The 20,659-nt window shown below is 39.0% G+C and overlaps 1 protein-coding gene and 1 long non-coding RNA gene across 5 annotated transcripts; one reads left to right on the top strand and one right to left on the bottom strand.

Moving 5' to 3' along the window:
- Positions 1–1,288: 1,288 nt before the first annotated feature.
- Positions 1,289–3,429, bottom strand: LOC115017142 (uncharacterized). The gene is made up of 5 exons (XR_003833223.1): positions 3,365–3,429; positions 2,698–2,804; positions 2,108–2,385; positions 1,707–1,773; positions 1,289–1,553 (listed from the first exon to the last, which is right to left on the bottom strand). It is a non-coding gene; the product is annotated as an uncharacterized LOC115017142 (long non-coding RNA).
- On the top strand, positions 2,253–20,305 carry gtf3c5 (general transcription factor IIIC, polypeptide 5). Of its 4 annotated transcripts, none has more exons than XM_029445384.1 (12): positions 2,548–2,669; positions 5,720–5,928; positions 9,191–9,389; positions 9,584–9,785; positions 9,938–10,121; positions 10,851–10,955; positions 14,924–15,038; positions 15,206–15,286; positions 15,994–16,082; positions 18,817–18,899; positions 19,355–19,497; positions 19,987–20,305. In XM_029445384.1, the coding sequence occupies exons 2-12, from the start codon at positions 5,725–5,727 to the stop codon at positions 20,175–20,177; spliced, it is 1,596 nt and encodes a 531-aa protein (XP_029301244.1). In that variant the 5' UTR covers positions 2,548–2,669; positions 5,720–5,724; the 3' UTR covers positions 20,178–20,305. The 4 variants fall into 4 exon arrangements, with proteins under 4 accessions (XP_029301242.1, XP_029301244.1, XP_029301245.1 ...); XM_029445385.1 differs by having other exon boundaries at positions 2,552–2,669; positions 5,814–5,928; XM_029445382.1 differs by lacking the exon at positions 5,720–5,928 and having other exon boundaries at positions 2,253–2,669.
- The last annotated feature ends 354 nt before the right edge of the window (positions 20,306–20,659 follow it).

The following is a 20,659-nucleotide window of genomic DNA, read 5'->3' as shown; positions in this document are numbered from 1 at the left end:
TTCGAACAAATGCATACTGCATGCAACAGTACATACTTTGTAAGGGTAGCTGCCGTAAGTAAAATGAAAAAGTATGCGGTAGCGAACGGAGCCTGGGATTTATTTATTAAAACATATCGGGGATGGAATTGATATGAAGATTCACTTGTTCAAATTGAGACTACACTTTTCTATGGATGTCAGTTTCTGAACAACTACAAAAGGCCAAAATACGGCTTCCAACACACGAGGTAAGGCTTGTTTTTAACCTCGCCGATTGCTCGAAATGCCTTTTGATACTGAAGCAGATGTTGACTACTTGTGGGCCCTACCGTCCGGTTAAGACGAGCGAGCAGTCAGCAGTCAATGACGGTATAAAACTGTCAATAAAACAGGTTTTTCAATAATTGTGAATGACCTTATCCATGAGATGTCCTTGAGCATACAATCATAAATGTGCACAAACATATGAGGCTGAGGGGTCCAGTAGTATGTGAGATGAGGTGCGGACAGACGGACAAATACACACACACACACACACACACACACGACCAAACACATGATCCCCCCAGGTTTACACCTGCCTGAGATCACAATGAGATTGAGAAACTAAATCTGGCATTTGAAAGTGATTTCAAAAAGGTTATCCAAAGAAATATTGAGTTATGAGTGCGAGGACTGGGAGCATCCCTTAATCCACAGAAAGAAGCTTGAAAGCTTTTGTTGTTGATCCAAAACATACACATATTATAAATAAAAAATAAATGTATCAATGAAAGATCGACCTTGAGGTCATAATTCTAAACACAGGGAAGCTATAGAATTGTATTGTCTTTGTAAAGTCAGTGTTGAATGACATGCCAGTGATCCATCACGCTGACAGAAGTTTCCAAATACAAAACAAACTGTCAGCAGGTTTCCTCTGTATGACTGGACACAGGAAGATGCTGTATGACTACATCCGCTGCTGTCTCACAGTGTGGGGGTGAGATACTATTTGATTGCCAGCAACACTGTGTTGTGGTCCAGGCTGCACGTCCTGCCCTCCCATAGATAAGTGTGGCGATGACGTGCACAAAAGGCCACGCCTAGAAAGTGTCACGCAAGAGTGATGAGAAAAAAAACCATATTCTGTGGTTGTTTTTCCTTGAATTTAATCATCTATTTCCCAAGTAGGCAACTTAACATGGTGACTTCGAGTTAAAGCCTGTAATCATTAGAAGAAAAGCCCCAAGTTCTCCAACGCAGGACAGAAAAAACTACTTGCTCATGAACATCCCTAGATGGAGTTACGAGTGGATGTCTCAGAATTCATTTTAAGTTTCTAAATTGTGATGTTTAATGACCTTTGGACTCTTCATTAACTTTTCATTGAGCAGGCCACATTTACATTAATTCCTCACAAAATGCATTTGCATTTCTTGCAAAAGATGAATTTATCAACACGCCTGTCTGGCGTGCCAATAAAATATATCAGCAGTGGTGAGCGCTGATACTGGCTTGGATGTAAGCCATGTGGCGAGTGGTATCCCAGGAACCATATGCCATCCCCTTCATTCTGCTCCTATGTCGTCCTGATGAAAGCAAACAATGAACAACTTGATATTGCTTTAAAATGAATAATAAATCTATTATTTTCTGTTTATTGTTTAACGTAAAGCTGTCTTCCTGGAAATAAACTTTAAAGGAAGCGTCATAGAAAGCAGTCTGGTGCAGTGGTGCCGTACCTGGGGATAGGGTCCCCTCCAATGGGCAAATCTCAAGGTGCATGAGATGATAAACGGGATAGGAAAGCTGAAAAATATGTATTTTTGAATTATTTCTTAACTCTTTTTTGATTTTCAGGCCTCTAAAACCGGGAAACAAAACCACTCTTTGTCACAGTGCACAAACATATTCAGCCAGTGCTGTGGGTCACACTTTCACACATTAGCATTTTGAGAGTTGCATCTAAATAAAACAGTCACAAATTAATCACAAGAGTACAGTGAAAGCAATTACTGATAATAGTCTTTGGTTTGCCAACAGAAAGTGACCAGGACGTGTGGGTGTAGTAGGTGTGGCCTAATGCCTACATCACATGTACAACAATGATCATGCATACAGAAAGCATTTCTGACTAACAAACCGCCAGCTGCAGGTCCAGAGGTTGGATGTGCAGAAGCTGTAGAAGGGATGACAGGAGAGGGGACATGCTGAGTGGGAAGTCAGAGTGAGTGGGAGCAGGGGGGGGGGGTGTGATCTGAGGGCAGCAGGCTCTTTCAGAGTAACTGTCTGATAACCTTATCATGGCCTCCCCACACTGTAACGGCTGGAACAGGCCAGCAGAGCTGCAGGGAGGAGCGGACAGGCCCTCAACTGAGATAGCACCAAGAGCAGGGCAAATATTTGGTGGACGAGGGCCCCCTAGAGAAGAAAGAGAGAAAGATCTAAATCCTTACCTCACCACAGCACACAACAGATCAACAGTCTTCTGTCCTGTCCACCTTATATCCCTCCCACAAAACACTGAGCTTCATAACATTGTGAAAAGCCAGGCTGGACGTCCCCATTTATGTTTTTTTGAAGCTCTGATATTGTTCACAAAGTTGCTTCAATTGTCTATAAACGGAAGTCAGTCCAACAGAGCACAGAACATTACTAGAAGGGCACTCGGAGAGCACAGACCTTCGCCAAGGAGTTTCCATACTGTAAGTGAAAAATAATTTGTATATCCACCTTGTGATTTGTATCCGCTTCAACATTTTATGGGTTCTTCCTTGGCTATGCTACACTCTTCCACCAAGTGTCATGAAGGTTGGGCCAGTAGTTCTTCTATAATCCTGCTGAGAAACACGCAAACAAACCAACCCTAAAACATAAATAAATAACAAACAAATAAAACCACTAAACACATACAGTAGGTAATAGTGTTATCGTTAGAAACGGTATGGACTTCACCCAGAGAACCAATGAAAGGGCTCCAAAGTTTCCTAATATCCTCAAGTCTATCCTTCACATGAAACCTTTCAAAGGTGGAGGGTACATTACAAATCATTTATCCACATGTTGTTCTGATGTTGTCCTGTGATGTAGTAGTTTCCTTGACATTATAAGGCCATAAGCCCTTGACTGTTTAAAGAGCAGGCATTTTAACTTGTCATAGCAGAAAAGGAAAAGGTGTTACTGATAAACGATGGCATCTTTCTATTCAAATATCAAAGTGAGCCATGTATGTCATTCAGAGAGCCATTGCTAACTTTATTCATTACACCTGCACTGTTGCTGCTCTGACAAGTCATAATGTCTGCTGTAAGAAAAATCTTACCCAGAGTCAGATGACAAAATCATACATTTAAAGAAATGCTTCACTCCCAAAATGACTATTTGATTCTCAATTACGCACCTCGTTGAACAAGACTTTGTTTCTCTCACATGCCTCCACGGTGAACCAAGAATCCAAAAACAGAGAAAAGTCTTGATGAATTGAAGTAAATGGGGGCCGTGTTTAACATCAGCAAAACAATATCAAAACATCAGTTTACAAACTCTCACACAACCCGTGCAGTATAATCCAAGTCTCATTTATCCAGTCGTGTGCTCTCTACTTTCTCCAGAATCTCTCTATTCACTAAAAAACTTCTGCATAAGCAGTCTCACGTCCGTGCAAGTACTGTTTTGCTTTTGTTAAATGCGGCCCCCATTAACTTGAATACATCAAGAATTTTCCTATTTTTCTTCCTTCTTTCATTGCGGAGGCATGTAAAAAAAGTTTTCTTCAAGAAATCAAGGTAACAAGTGGTGAGTAATTGATATACAAATAAATAATTTTGGAGGTAAAGTATTCCTCTCATCGTATCAGGTACAGAGATTGATCAAGGAACTGGTTAGCCTAGCTTAGTGCACAGACTGGAAGCAAAAGGAAACGGTTAGTATAACCCTTCACAAACAGACGTGAATAGGATGTACTTAGTTTTCTTATTTACATCACATGTAGCAAACGACCCACCAACACATCCATGTTCAGAGTTAGATGTGGCAGCACTAACAACTTTCAACTGCACTGTGATAGAACTTTTGAGCCTTTGCATAAAGTCGCTGGTCCCAGTGATTGTTGCTTAAGAAATAGCTCATACACCTACCTTAAACAACAATGTCTACGTCTGTGTGTATCTTTTTCTCTATGTGTGTGAAATTAACAAGATGCAATGTGAAATAGAAAACTTTGTAGTTGCTGGAAGAGATGTTTTTCACTTACTGTGTTTCATCTTTAAGCTAAGGTTAAACATGTTCCAGAACGGTCCCAACCTACAGGCTGATAATGCACGAGTTGCAGGTCAACATGAGAATCAATCAAAAACAACTTCACATTTTCGAGCTGACCTCAAATTAGGGAGGTTATTTTCCCAATCTCTACAGACCTTTCAGTCATTTTGCACAGTGTATCTTCCACATGGGAACATCAAACAGGACATACTTATTTTAAAACATCACCAAAATGTCACACGCACACGCACACACACACAAACTAATACTCCAAGTAAAATGAATGTGAATTAAAAAAAAGAACTCAATGTTAAGCCTTGTACTTCCTTAAAGGCATGAGAGAAGAAGACAAACTAGAATCTAAGTCAACACAACGTCACGTCAGAATATAATCACCTATATAACAGCATCATATAACTAGGTAAACACAACTGTTTCTTCAAAGTCATATTTCTTCTCTGATGGGATGACAGTCTTTTGACAGTTTCTGGGAGGGACAGCACCCAAATCCTCTTTACTAAGGTCCCTCTGACAACAGTGCGTCTCCTTCTGACAATACAAAGATACCAATAGTGGCTGTTTAAATAACCTCAATATAAAATAGAAATACATAGATAATTCACATATACTCAGAGTATTCAAGAAGATTCATTCAGTTACTTGAGTTCTTTAACTTTGATGGAGGCCTGATGGTGTTCACACTGCCAGAGAATTTCCTCCATCGACTGCATTTTGTTTGGTTTTACAGCGCCACCCCGTGGCCAAATGTGTACATTGAGTTTATTGTGACAGGTACTTTTATTTCTTCTGTATTTAAAATAAATTGCAAATAAAAGACGATAGGCGACAAAAGAAGGGGACATCGATAACATACACGTGTGATGAGGTCTTATTTACATAATGCAAGAACTCTATTCAACAATGTAATATTGAAGAAATATATTAAGAAATAAAAAGTATGTAGAAAAGGGGACATATTTCTAAAACAACCAAAAGATGATTCTACCTAAATATATTGGTATGTCAGTCAAATATCGGCATTTAGATGCGTACCCCATTTACTGTTTTGTATTTCCAGATTTTACTTTTTGTCATGTTTTATAGATAAGGTAGACATACAGTCTATGGGTAAGATAAAGGTGAGTAGAAATATCAGTGATGGCTAAATATGTTTAATAGATACATACACATATGTATGTTTAACCTAAATGATATTGACAAGGTGAATGAGTTTTGTATAATTTGTATTTAAGTGGTTAGTTTCCCGCTATGATAATCGAGTAATTAAATAGATGAACCCAGTCTGTTGTATGCCTGCGGAACTAACGTTATACGACTGTGCTCGTGTTTCTGCCCGGCGTTATTTTGTACTTGGACACACACTCACCCACCGCTGTAACTGCCAAAGTATATTGAGCGTATTATTTTGTACATGTAGTTATAGTTTAACTCCAGTGTTGGAAATATGTTCGCGTGAATATCACAACTAAAACAGCCAACATGGCGGAGTCCAAGGACTTGAAGCTGGACTTCACTCTGAAAGAACTGACTTTGTCCTGTGAGGCTGAAGATGTCGATGTTCCTGGCAGCTCGTCCAGCGTGGAGCTGCAGGACAACAAATTGGTGTGTGTGGAGTATCCGGCGGTTGTCAGCAGTGTGGACAAGATGCTGGAGACTCTCGGGGGTGAAAAAGCAGTGTCCAAAGTAAGCAGACCGATAACTGGGACAGACTGTTGTAGCTATAAGGACTGGGCGTCTTAAATCAGCCTTAAACACAGTCTATAGTTACACATTATTCTGTAGTGTAATACCTCCCTTTTAAAAATATATACCTGCCATAAACTAAGACAAACAATGATATTATGTTGTAATAGGTATTTTAATTTAATTAAGCTTTATTTCAGGGTTTATCCATGTCCACAAAATAAAATAAATCTTTAATATATGGAAGCATTTGGCAGACTAAATTCAAATGAAAATGTCATTTCACTATAGTATTTTCGTTACCCAATTACATATGCATTAATTGGGGCAACATTTAAAATTGAAATTCAATAATGCAATTTGCATTTTCACTACTAACATAGACATTCTCTGACAATATGAAAATGGAAAAGCTATTTGACATTTCATTTTCGAAGACCAAATCAGCTTTATAGTAAACAATATTTAAATGTTAATTCAAATTTGAAAATTTAAATGAAATATAAATATTGTAACTGAATTTTGCATTTTTAAAAAGCATCATTAAAGTCACAATTGAAATGCAAATGCAAAGTGCATGGACAATTTTAACTTTGTGGAAATATATGAATATGCACCAATAAAGTTTAATATCTGCTGACATGATGAGGGCCTTAAGGTGGGTTAAAATGGGCCTGGATTGTTTGTAAAGGCCCTGTCACATATACCCGTATGGCAGAAATGTATGCTGGTGTATATGAGATATCGGCAATACGTTGATATGAATTTAGGGTAAGTTGTGATCGTTTGAAGGACGCAGATGTTACGCCAAACACGGCAGACATACGGCCCTGTGACACAGTTCCGTATGGCAGAAACGTCTGCTGGCGTATATGAAATGAGTCCAAATACGTCCAACTTTTCCACAGAGGTGTTGTAGCTGACGTATACATAACAAATTATTATATGTATGTCCAACATATTGACAGCTTATCACTTACTTATACAACAATTATCAGAGTGTCTGGCCAACGGAGCTGGAAAAGTGCCATCTGGTTCACGTCATGCTGATGCTGGAGAACGGCTAGAATGTACTCTTGTCGCAGCCTCTCAGCATCCTCCATGCTCTCTGATGATGGGTTGATGTATTCATCAAGACGTGTTGTGAAGAAGTCAGGATGAGCTACTCGCAGGGACCCTATATACTGTATTCAAACCCCAATAAGCTCCCAAAATGCTAGCTGAACGCTAGCTGTACTGTAGAAACACGTTTAATAAGTTACTCCGTCATCAGGCATCATCTTAACATAGGGTAGGAATAGGTTATCCACTCGTTATCAATAAGTTGGCTGTAGGATTCACAGTCAGCCGACGTAGCCTATATCTAACGTACCTCTAACGTAGTCACGTAGGTATTCACGTACTATATTTACGTATTATATTTACGTACTATATTTACGTAGGTAAGTATTCACGTACGTATTCCATATTCACGTATGTCTAACGTAACGTAACGTCTGCATATCTTATGAAGCACACGTTGAGTACGTCCGGTCATTTTGAACATGCTCAAAACATCAGCGTTCAACAACGCACCCCAGCGTAACACAGTGAGCTCTTAACGAATACTACTTATACCTTACCTTATATCAACGTACACCAGCGTAACACAGTGAGATCTTAATGAATACTACTTATACCTTACCTTATATCAACGTACACCAGCGTAACACAGTGAGCTCTTAACAAATACTACTTATACCTTACCTTATATCAACGTACACCAGCGTAACACAGTGAGCTCTTAATGAATACTACTTATACCTTACCTTATATCAACGTACACCAGCGTAACACAGTGAGCTCTTAATGAATACTACTTATACCTTACCTTATATCTACGTACACCAGCGTAACACAGTGAGCTCTTAATGAATACTACTTATACCTTACCTTATATCTACGTACACCAGCGTAACACAGTGAGCTCTTAATGAATACTACTTATACCTTACCTTATATCAACGTACACCAGCGTAACACAGTGAGCTCTTAACGAATACTACTTATACCTTACCTTATATCTACGTACACCAGCGTAACACAGTGAGCTCTTAACGAATACTACTTATACCTTACCTTATATCAACGTACACCAGCATAACACAGTGAGCTCTTAATGAATACTACTTATACCTTACCTTATATCAACGTACACCAGCGTAACACAGTGAGCTCTTAACGAATACTACTTATACCTTACCTTATATCAACGTACACCAGCGTAACACAGTGAGCTCTTAATGAATACTACTTATACCTTACCTTATATCAACGTACACCAGCGTAACACAGTGAGATCTTAACGAATACTACTTATACCTTACCTTATATCAACGTACACCAGCGTTACACAGTGAGCTCTTAACGAATACTACTTATACCTTACCTTATATCTACGTACACCAGCGTAACACAGTGAGCTCTTAACGAATACTACTTATACCTTACCTTATATCTACGTACACCAGCGTAACACAGTGAGCTCTTAACGAATACTACTTATACCTTACCTTATATCTACGTACACCAGCGTAACACAGTGAGCTCTTAACGAATACTACTTATACCTTACCTTATATCAACGTACACCAGCGTAACACAGTGAGATCTTAACGAATACTACTTATACCTTACCTTATATCAACGTACACCAGCGTAACACAGTGAGCTCTTAATGAATACTACTTATACCTTACCTTATATCTACGTACACCAGCGTAACACAGTGAGCTCTTAATGAATACTACTTATACCTTACCTTATATCTACGTACACCAGCGTAACACAGTGAGCTCTTAACGAATACTACTTATACCTTACCTTATATCTACGTACACCACGTGTTGCTGATATTTTGTATACGTCATATTTGTGTATACGTTATGCATTTGTTGGGTATTCGTCTGATACATTTTGTATAAGTAAGTGATGCGCTATCAATAAGTTAGACATGCGTATCTGTATACGTTCACTTTTCCGATCCGATGAAAAGTTGGACGTATTTGGACAAATTTTCATATACGTCAGCATACGTTTCTGTCATACAGATATGTGTGACAGGGCCTTAACACAGTTTGGAAAATGAATTGACTAGAGTTAAATGTCAAATGGCTGTTTTGTGAGTACATAACTGTCAACATCTTTGCTCTTGTTCATCATCAAAGCTGTAGCTAAACATCACAAATCTAATACCTGTTTGCATTTCCTGTGAATCCTACAGACCTTTGCTCACCCCAACAGACGTCTTGAGCTGCGTTACCGACCTCAGGACCCTTTCTGTCACTCCCTTTGTGGAAACCGCTTCCCATCAAGCAACCTTGTCCTCAGAGTGAGGCGGCGGGTGCGAAAAAAGGACCCCAAAGACGCTGAGATCCAGATGGAAATACTCGGTGTCATAGGAACGACATACAAATTCCAAGGTTGGATTTAACGTCCTCGTAGTCCATGAAGCTTTTTTCCTTTTTCACTGATTTCATACGATGAGATATTTTCCTGAATGTGTAATGTTTTGTTTTTGTCAAAGAATCTCTTGTGCACTCTATGATATAGACATTGTTTGATTGTCTCAGAGTAAAGAAAACAATAGATGGTTGTTCTGATTACATGTTTGCAGGGATGGCAGACTTTCAGTGCCTCGCCGTGCATTCAGAAGGTGGAAAAGACACGTCTTTGTACGAAAAGATTATCCTTCGCAAATCAGAGAATCAAGAGTTCTTTGAGAATCCCATGCCCCTCTTCCTTCCCCCGGCCAGCTTCTCACGCCTTGACTGCCCTGTGGATTATTATTTCCGGCCTGATGTCTATCAAAATTCACCGTAAGGGAAAAACATAACCTTACATCTTCTGTTTGTCCTTATTTGTGTTGTGTAAACAGCAATATTGGAAACTCTATATTTAATGTCACTGTAATGCAAATGCAAGTCATCAGGAATACGTTCACATTATTTCTCCTCCTTTCTGTTCACAGCCAGGTGCCCCTCAACAAGAACAACTTTATTGGTTTGAATCGAGCTCGCCGGCCCCACAACGCCATCTTTGTCAGCTTCAATGAGCCCACTGTGCCCGCCGAGTGCCTCGAGGCAGCCAAGCTCAACTGGGTGCGAGTCTGCGTGAAGGAGAGCGACAAGCAGGCGGAGGAACAATTGAGAAAGGTATATGTGCTGCTGTAATCATAGTCTCCTATTGCCAGGGCACTAGTGTAATATCAAGAATAATTTAGAAAAAGAAAAGAAAATCCGTAAGTAAAGTCCTTTAATAAGGCAGGAGGTACCAGAACTAACCAGAGGGCCAGGAGTGTAGAAAGGGTTCTCCAGACTAAATGTAATTCCAGGCAATCGGAGAGAAATTAATTATTGCGCTTTAAGGCCCTGTCACACATATCCGTATGACACGTTTCTGTCATACGGATATGTGTGACAGGGCCTTAAGTTGGCAAAAGTAAAAAATTCTATAAAATAAAAGTAAAATAATTTACACTGAGGAGAGCCTAGACTGAAAGTTCTCTACCATATTTTCTGCCGCTGACACAAATAATTAGTAAATGTAAAATTAATCAGCAACTTCTGATAATTGATTCATTGTTTAATTCATCTCGCACAGATGCCACATATGTTTTGATTCCAGCTGGTTGGTTACCAAATGTGAAGATTTGCTTAATTTCTCTGTTTTTATATCATTGTAAATAAAACATTTTTCATAGCGTACTTTTAAAAACTTAAAAAACAAACTTGTGTCAGTCTCTTCACCAGTGTAGCCAAACTAACATAAACCACAGTTTTCACTCCAGGAATGGCAACTGGTTGAAGTCAGAAAATGAATGCATGTAAAGTGACACAGGCATGACTTTTATCTTATCTCAAGCCTAACTGTTTTGTGCCTAGATGTTTGAGAGCCGGCCCATCTGGTCACGGAACGCGGTCAAGGCCAATATCAACATCCACCCTGATAAACTGAAACTGCTGCTGCCCGTCTTCGCCTACTATATGGTGAGCTGAGGACACACTGCATCGTAAAGTTTGGGGGGGCATTGAAGGGAAAAAGTTACATTTCCATGATGTCATTCAGATTAAAAGGAAAAATTTGCACCAAGCCTCAGTGAGGTGTTGCTTTGGAGTAGCTGAAAAGAAATGGAAAATCTCTGTAGAAATAGAACCAAGCTGAAATCTATTAATCTGGGAATATAAAGGAAACCTATCATTTATAATGAAACAAATAACATTGCATAATTTTGTTTTGGATGCGGTGTTGTAAAGCACCTTTGAGTACTCCAAGAAAAATGTCTTTCAGTCAAAGTCTTAAAAAAATGCGATCCTATAAGCTTCACAAGGGCAGTGCCTGTTGCAAAGCTACTCTACTAGATTATATTTAGTGTTCATGTTATTGTGTCCACTCTGTATCTTTTGTAGAGTGTTCTCTTCTTTATTGGAATAATGAAGTCCCATGTGAATCATCAAAGAAATGTTCTCACATTAAAAAGATAGAATAAAAGCTTTTCTAAAAGGGCATATTATTAGTTAAACAGGGTCAAAGTCAAAAAAGGCACGAGAAGAGAGGTTACAATTGGAATATAAAATAAAAACACTTCAGGAAAAAGTGTTTGAGAAAAGTAATCCTCAACTTGAAAATGAGTTACTAATTTTGAGAGCTGAATATAATAAGTTGTCTGCTTTTAGAGCTGCCTCTAGTCTTTTAAGACTTAAGCAAACATTCTATGAACAAGGTGATAAAGCAGGTAAATTATTAGCATGGCAGATTAAACTAGAAACTAGAACATCAATAACAACCATTCTATCCAACGGTCATGTTGTTGTGGATCCTATAAAAATTGGTGATGCCTTTAAGGACTACTATAAAGAACTATATGATAAAAAAATGAAACTAATGTACAAAACTTAAATAGTTTCTTAGACTCACTAACTATACCAAATATCCCAAATGAACGTAAAGAAGATCTAGAGCTAGAAATGAACAAAGAGGAGATTGGGCATGCCATTGATAATATGAAAACAGGGAAAAGGGCAGGACCAGATGGCCTTCCAATTGATCTATATAAAAAATTCAAAAACAAATTGCTTGCACCACTTGTGGAACTGTTTTCCGAGGCATTTAAGAATGGGAGTCTTCCACCCTCCATGAACAGTGCTTTAATCATTCTGCTGCCAAAACCAGGTAAACCCTTTAACAAGTGTGAGAACATGAGACCCATAAGTTTGTTAAACTCTGACCTAAAGATAATATGTAAGCTTTTAGCGAAACGTTTACAAATATTGCTACCAAATATCATTAACAAAGATCAAAACGGATTTATTATGGGAAGGTGAGGTTTCCACAACGTAAGGAGGGTATTGAATATTATTCATGCTAATTGAGAAAAATCATATACAGCACTTCTATCATTGGACGCCAAAAAGGCCTTTGATAGAGTCGAATGGCCTTACCTGCTCAATTTCCTGGAAAGATTTGGATGTGGAAATAACTTCATTGGATGGGTTCAGATAATATATAAAAATACTACAGCGGAAATCTTAACAAATAGAAATATTTCAAAACCGATAAGAATCAGCAAAGATTGCAGACAAGGCTGCCCACTCTCACCCCTTTTGTTTACATTAGCAATCGAACCTCTCGCGATAGCAGTTCGTTCACACCCTCAATTTAGTGGAATAACAGTAGGGCCGACAGAACATAGAATATCGCTTTATGCTGATGATGTAATTTTGTTCATGTCAAAATTAAATGAATCTATTCCGGCCTTGTCACAGATCATAACAACATTTGGTGATATTTCAGGGTTTAAAGTGAATAATACTAAATCCTCTATATTACTGCTTAACGAACATGAAAGAAGGAACCCACTTAATGAGGTAATTAATTTTAACGCTGTGGAACAGTTTAAATATTTAGGAGTACAGATATTGCCAAGAATACAACATGTTTTTGAGGCTAATTATGAACCTTTAATGATAGAAATGAATGAGTCAATTGATAGATGGATGTCACTACCTTTATCTATAATTGGGAGAATCAATATTTTAAAAATGAATATATTACCAAAATGACTTTATTTATTTCAAAATATTCCCCTGCCACATCCATTAGATCTGTTCTCAAAACTTCAGAAGAAAATTGTTAGATTTGTATGGAACAATAGGAGGGCAAGACTTTGTTTGTCTTTTATTGTATTTACCATTTGATCGAGGGGGTTTAAAATGTCCAAATATAATGTGGTATTACTGGGCTGTGCAGCTGAGAACAATTATGTTCAACGAATGATGCTCCTCATTGGACTGAAATGGAATCCCATGGTTTAAAATGACCTCTTCCCTTATACATATATTCAGATACAGTACAAAAGCTACGTAAACAAACACAAAATCCAATTGTAAAACATATGATAAAGATATGGTATGATGTAAAAAAAATATTTCAAATATGTTTTGTGATAGTATCACCATATAGTCCAATATGGGGTAATCACTTGTTTGTACCGGGTAGAGCAGACGCAACATTTAAAATATTGCAATCAAAGGGACTTAAAATGATCCAGGACCTTTATTTGACAGACTCAAACACCAGGATGTCCTGAGGAGCTGAGGTCTCAATAGAAAACATTTCTTCAAATACCTTCAGCTTAGAAGCTTTGTTAAGGCGAATCAAAATAATGCACTATCAAGACCCCTACAGTATAAATGGTTGATGCGGACATATGTGAGTCAGGTGGATTTAAACCGATACAACAAAAACATTCCAGATATATGCACAGTGCACAGAAACTAGAGGAACATCGTTTCATTGTATATGGCAGTGCAGAAAGATCAATAGGTTCTGGGAAGAAGTACGAGGTACGATAGAGAAGATTATTTCAAAACAGATTTTACTGGACCCCAAGCTTTTTCTGTTGGGTTTATATCCGGAGAAACTGAGCGAGCATTTATAGACCTCAGTTTGCTTCACGCTAAGACATGTATTGCATTGTTTTGGAAAAACGTTCACAGTCCAAGCATCACTCAGTGGTTACGACTGATGTTATACTACTACTAGGTCGTCCTCAGACGGGCCCTCCATCGGTGCTTCCAGTCATTCCGATCCTCCATGCATCTGGCTAGCTCGCCAGTATTTTCTGCTCCCCCATCTTTCCTGAGTACATCCACGTATGTTATTGCGGGACGCCCTCGTGATCGGTGCCCGTGTGTTGGCTCCCACAGCACAAGTTTGCTGACTGGCAGCTCTTGGTGTCTCTGGCAGTGACCAGCCAGCCTCATTCTCCTGACCGCTGTTTTCTCACCCACCCTTAGCACCCCCCCATACAAGTGCGTGTTGGTGACATGCTCATCTCATTTAGCTGAAGGCCAACCTTGGCGCACTCTGTCTCCACTCTGCCCAGGAGTTCCTGTGCTTGCTCTACGCGGTCAGAGAGCAGACTGATGTCATCCGCATAGTCCAGGTCCGTTAGGACTAGAGCGGGGTGTCGTCTCGACCTCCTAGGTGTTATTGTGAGGCCGAGTTCTAGCTCCCATCCACTGTCCCGTCCCGTTATCAGGCCTTCCATTAGAGAGAACATCTTACATATTAAAGGCTAAGCAGCATATATTTGAGAATATATGGAGGCCCTTTATAAACTATGTTAAAGACTTGGACTTAACTCATGATCAAGTGGGCGACTAGTTGCGGTGGTGATGCAGTTCCAAGCTTGACTTGTGTATCTCTCGTGAACATGTTTTGTTTCAGAATGTTTGCCTAAATAAGTAATGTACTCCAGTTTGTATTAGATTACCACTTGTTTTGTTTTTTCTGAATTTCATTATTGTTGTTTTTTTTTCTCCTTCGCTTGTTTTCTTTCTTTTTTGTCTGTAATGTTGAAAATGTGATAAATATTGTGAAGAAAAAAAAAAAGATAGAATAAACACTTTTCCCGGCCTAAAATGCAAGTTACACATCATATTTGCTTTTGTAGGTGACAGGGCCGTGGAGAAGTCTGTGGGTGAGGCTGGCCTATGACCCCCGAAAGAGCACAGACTCCAAGAGGTACCAGATACTAGACTTCAGGATCCGCTGTAGCACCAAGCACGGTGAGAACCTGAGGCATTTACTGTACATGCACAAGGAATTTTATTCAAGTGTATTTATTTTTTGTTCTGTTCAAAGTTATAATGTTTTTTATTTTTCTTCTTTGAGTTTTAATGAGTCCAGAGACGTCTGCCTGACACTGACTGTTCCTTTTTCTTTACACTTTTAGGGTATTCATTATCTGACATGCCAGTGAAAGCCAAGAGGAGTGCCCTTAACTACAGCCTGCCTATCACATTCAACAAAGCAGGTGAGTCTGGGAATGTATTCAGGTGAAACTCACACCAAGGAGCCGCACGAGATTTGTAACATTCATTCGAGCTGTAAGTAAAAGCTGTGCTCTCACTGCAGCCATCCAACATACAAACTAGAACAATTAAAATGCTTCCAAAAAATAGAGGAAGTGGGATGCATGTTAATGAGTTGTCCAATTCCTGCAAAACCTGGTTTCTCTGACTGACCTGGTTTCATGTAGTCACTGAAACACACTGACAGTCCGTCATTAAAGTAATTAAAAAAAATTACTAAAAAGTAATAAAGTAAATTCTTGATGTTTTTCATTTAAATAAATGTCTGTTAAGTCACTATCTATGGTAGAATGAGGTTACACAATAGCGATGGAGACTATGGCCCACTCATGAAAGCCTTTGCAGAGTTACAAACTGTGTGTGTGGCGACATTCACTGTTTGGATCTCTGGGACGTGAAATCCAAAATCACACCTGCAATTATTTACTATTATTTATTATTGTGACAGATGCCGCCAAAGAGAAAGAAATGGAGATCGTCAAGATTGTAACTTTAATCCAAAACCTTTATTCAGTCCTGTCGGCTTACCACGCTAAATGAATTGGAACATGCCCATCAAACATGTTCTCAATAATCTTCACCGTGCAGCTGCCAAGGTAAACTAACAACATGTTGGAAAAAGTGCTGTGTTGTTTTGTTTTTTTCCCAGGTCCCCAGGCGGCTAGTGTGATGGAACTTCCAGCTCAAGAGAGTCCCGGCACCAGTCGAGATCCTGTCCCAATCTCCTACCAGCTGAAGGTCAGGGAAAGTTCAGTGTCATCTACTTATGTGACAACATTAATTGAATTTGAATGTATTTTGATTTGATAGGGATGATGCAATTTAACACACTGTAGTTCTAATAGAGCATGCTACTGATGAGCTGCACAGAGTTTATAGTTATAGCTCATTTTCAACTCTTTTTCATGTGTAATTAAAATATACAGCTTTCAATTTCATAAAACCACAATATACTACCAATACAGAAATACACATGTTTTACATCAAATAACACATAAACAGCAATACACATACATATACACTAATATACCTTGGTAATCTACAGTAACTTTGTTAAACATGGGGACAGCTCTGGTTTGCTTTCATGCAGCACTTAACTTTTGTTTTGAATGATTTAATATCTGGAATTTAGATTTAGACTTGGCTGAACTGACTCATGGTTGGATTATATGTTGTCTGTATTTATATACATTATAATTCCATATCTTGTGTTTTTATTTATCCAAACACATTGGATGTCCATAAGCCTAAAGGTGAAATGTTGGAGGATAAGAACTTTTGTGAGTGAAGTCTAAAATTGTCAAGTGACAGGATTACCTATCGTAATCATGAAAGACTTTCCTTAAGGCCCTGTCACACATATCCGTATGACAGAAACGTATGCCGGCGCATACGAAATATCGGCAATACGTTGATATAAATTAAGGGTAAGTTGTGATCGTTTGAAGGACGCAGATGACACGCCGAACACGGCAGACATACACAGTTCCGTATGGCAGAAACATGCCGGCGTATATGAAAATTAGCTAGAAATTCCAAATACGTCCAACTTTCCCACAGCAGTGTTGTAGCTGACGTATACATAACGAATACATAACAAATTATTATACGTTTGTCAAACATTGATAGCGTATCACTTACCTATTTAAAATGTATCAGAGCGTCTGGACAACGGAGCTGGAAAAGTGCCATCTGGTTCACGTCATGCTGATGCTGGAGAACGGCTAGAATGTACTCTTGTCGCAGCCTCTCAGCATCCTCCATGCTCTCTGATGATGGGTTGATGTATTCATCAAGACGTGTTGTGAAGAAGTCAGGATGAGCTACTCGCAGGGACCCTATATACTATATTCAAACCCCAATAAGCTCCCAAAACGCTAGCTGAACGCTAGCTGTACTGTAGAAACACGTTTAATAAGTTACTCCGTCGTCAGGCATCATCTTAACATAGGGTAGGAATAGGTTATCCACTCGTTATCAATACATTGGCTGTAGGATTCACCGTCAGCCGACGTAGCCTATATCTAACGTACCTCTAACGTAGTCACGTAGGTAAGTATTCACGTACGTATTCCGTATTCACGTATGTCTAACGTCACGTAACGTCTGCATATCTTATGAAGCACACGTCGGGTACGTCCGGTCATTTTGAACATGCTCAAAACATCAGCGTTCAACAACGCACCCCAGCGTAACACAGTGAGCTCTTAACGAATACTACTTATACCTTACCTTATATCAACGTACACCAGCGTAACACAGTGAGATCTTAACGAACACTACTTATACCTTACCTTATATCTACGTACACCAGCGTAACACAGTGAGCTCTTAATGAATACTACTTATACCTTACCTTATATCAACGTACACCAGCGTAACACAGTGAGCTCTTAATGAATACTACTTATACCTTACCTTATATCTACGTACACCAGCGTAACACAGTGAGCTCTTAATGAATACTACTTATACCTTACCTTATATCAACGTACACCAGCGTAACACAGTGAGCTCTTAATGAATACTACTTATACCTTACCTTATATCAACGTACACCAGCGTAACACAGTGAGCTCTTAACGAATACTACTTATACCTTACCTTATATCTACGTACACCAGCGTAACACAGTGAGCTCTTAATGAATACTACTTATACCTTACCTTATATCTACGTACACCAGCGTAACACAGTGAGCTCTTAACGAATACTACTTATACCTTACCTTATATCAACGTACACCAGCGTAACACAGTGAGCTCTTAACGAATACTACTTATACCTTACCTTATATCTACGCACACCAGCGTAACACAGTGAGCTCTTAATGAATACTACTTATACCTTACCTTATATCTACGTACACCAGCGTAACACAGTGAGCTCTTAATGAATACTACTTATACCTTACCTTATATCTACGTACACCAGCGTAACACAGTGAGCTCTTAATGAATACTACTTATACCTTACCTTATATCAACGTACACCAGCGTAACACAGTGAGCTCTTAATGAATACTACTTATACCTTACCTTATATCTACGTACACCAGCGTAACACAGTGAGCTCTTAACGAATACTACTTATACCTTACCTTATATCTACGTACACCAGCGTAACACAGTGAGCTCTTAATGAATACTACTTATACCTTACCTTATATCTACGTACACCAGCGTATTGCTGATATTTTGTATACGTCATATTTTTGTATATCTTATGCATTTGTTTGGTATTCGTCTGATACAGTTTGTATAAGTAAGTGATGCTCTATCAATAAGTTAGACATGCGTATCTGTATATGTTCACTTTTCCGATCCGATGAAAAGTTGGACGTATTTGGACTCTGACAGATTTTCATATACGCCGGCATACGTTTCTGCCATACGGATATGTGTGACAGGGCCTTTAGACAGAATCTGTATATCTTCTGTGATACAAACTGAACTCTGTTTCATGTCCACAGGAGTCTTCCTACATTTTCAGAGAGGGCATGCTTCCCCCTCACAGACAAATGTTTTACCAGCTCTGTGATTTGGATGTGGAAAGGTACGTTACAGTGCGGACTGTGCATTTGTCTTTCTTAAGTTTTCGTTTCCATCTCAAGTCCTTGAGGCTATTGAAACCGACATCAGGCTGAATTAGAATTAAGATTTTCGGCTGCTGTATAAAGGAGGCGGACTCACAGAAATCTAACAGCCCCATATATTACATTTAACAAAAAAACATGTTATTCCCTTTTTTTAAGGTGATGATGTAATAAAATCTGACATTCACTATTCATTGGTAAACCTCAATAGAAGCTTCAAATGTAGAACAAATAGATATTTGGTGCAGCCTTAGTAGAAAGTACAACATTTGCCTCTAACATGTGGTGGGTTATAAGTATAAAGTATGAGGGAAAGTACCTCAAAATTGTTCTTGAGTACAGTACTTGAGTAAATGTCCTGAGTATATCTATCCACCACTGCTTGGGTGTAAAGCCGCTCTTTGTGTGTCCCCAGTATCAAACAGGTAGTTGAGAAGATGGGCGATGATGAGCAGGCATGTGACGAGCGGGACGGCTGGTGTGTTCTCGGCACTACAGATAAGCTGCGGGACATGATCTCAGCCATGATCAAGAAGGTCATCCGAGCCCAGAAACCATGTAAGGAAAATGCACATCGCAAAGACTGGCTGCTCTCATGCAGGGTCTATTCTCCGACACGTGGATCATACACTAACAGTTACTCTGATGAAGCCCCTTCCTGTAGACACAACATGGCCAAGAGGTGACCAGAGCGTCAGCTTCTGTCCCGCTAGCTTTCTCTGCTCTGTGGAGTTTGTCTAACTGGGTCGGTGACTCTCGACTGGTGATGCCCGAAAATGAAGCAATGGCTACTTATGAACCCTCATCACAGAGTTGTGGTGTGGACACTTGACTTGATTTTAAAAAAAAACAAGATATTTATAGTCAAAGACAAAAGACTGATTGTTTTGCTAGCCTTTAACAACTACAAAGCAATATGAGGCTTTAACAATACCTGGATATTAGCGATTAAGGAAGTAGATATGAATATATCTTAGAATATGGACAGAAAACCCCCGAAGAAAGTGTGTTAACATTTACACCTTCTGGTTTCAATTTCTCCCTCAGCATTGCCAGAATTCCCCAAGAGACGCAGACGCAGGGGCCTTTCAAAATCCCCAGGGAGAGACGCAGAAACAGAGGAAGAGGTGCAGGACAACGAGAACAAAGATGATGAAGACGAAGATGAGGACGACGAGTTTCTGCCGTCGGAGGGCAGTGAAAACGAGATGGAGACAGAAATTCTGGATTACATTTAACAAAAGACAACCATTTTGATGACATTAATCTTGACTGTTAATATTAAATTTACATCGTTCCTGTTAAAGGTGATATGTTTGAATTATGTTTGAGTTAAGTGTAAATAAAAGTATTTCTACTGGTTTCATTTTTGGAATTCAGAATGTAGTTTTTGTAGTTCACAAGAGATGCACAATATTGTTGTAGCAAGTAGTCCTTCATTTAACGGTGTGAAGAAATTATTATTCTAAGAACGACTGAAACCGAAGAAAAAAAAATGACAAATGAGAAAAAAGCAACGAGCATGAGAATATAAAAACGTACAGTTACAGTTGATAAAAAAATACTACATGAACTAGTTTACTTACTAGTTGAAGATATACCGCAGACCTCCACATGTAATGTGACGTAGCCTATTTTTTACTTTAGTCTAAGTTATGTAAAAGAACAGCACAAGAGAAAAGTATTATAAAGATATTAGACATGTGGAAAAGTATTTTCA

Source organism: Cottoperca gobio, chromosome 12, assembly GCF_900634415.1.
Source record: "Cottoperca gobio chromosome 12, fCotGob3.1, whole genome shotgun sequence".
Taxonomy (NCBI): domain Eukaryota; kingdom Metazoa; phylum Chordata; class Actinopteri; order Perciformes; family Bovichtidae; genus Cottoperca; species Cottoperca gobio.
The sequence above is the reverse complement of the archived record's forward strand: the minus strand, read 5'-3'. Positions and strand labels throughout refer to the sequence as shown.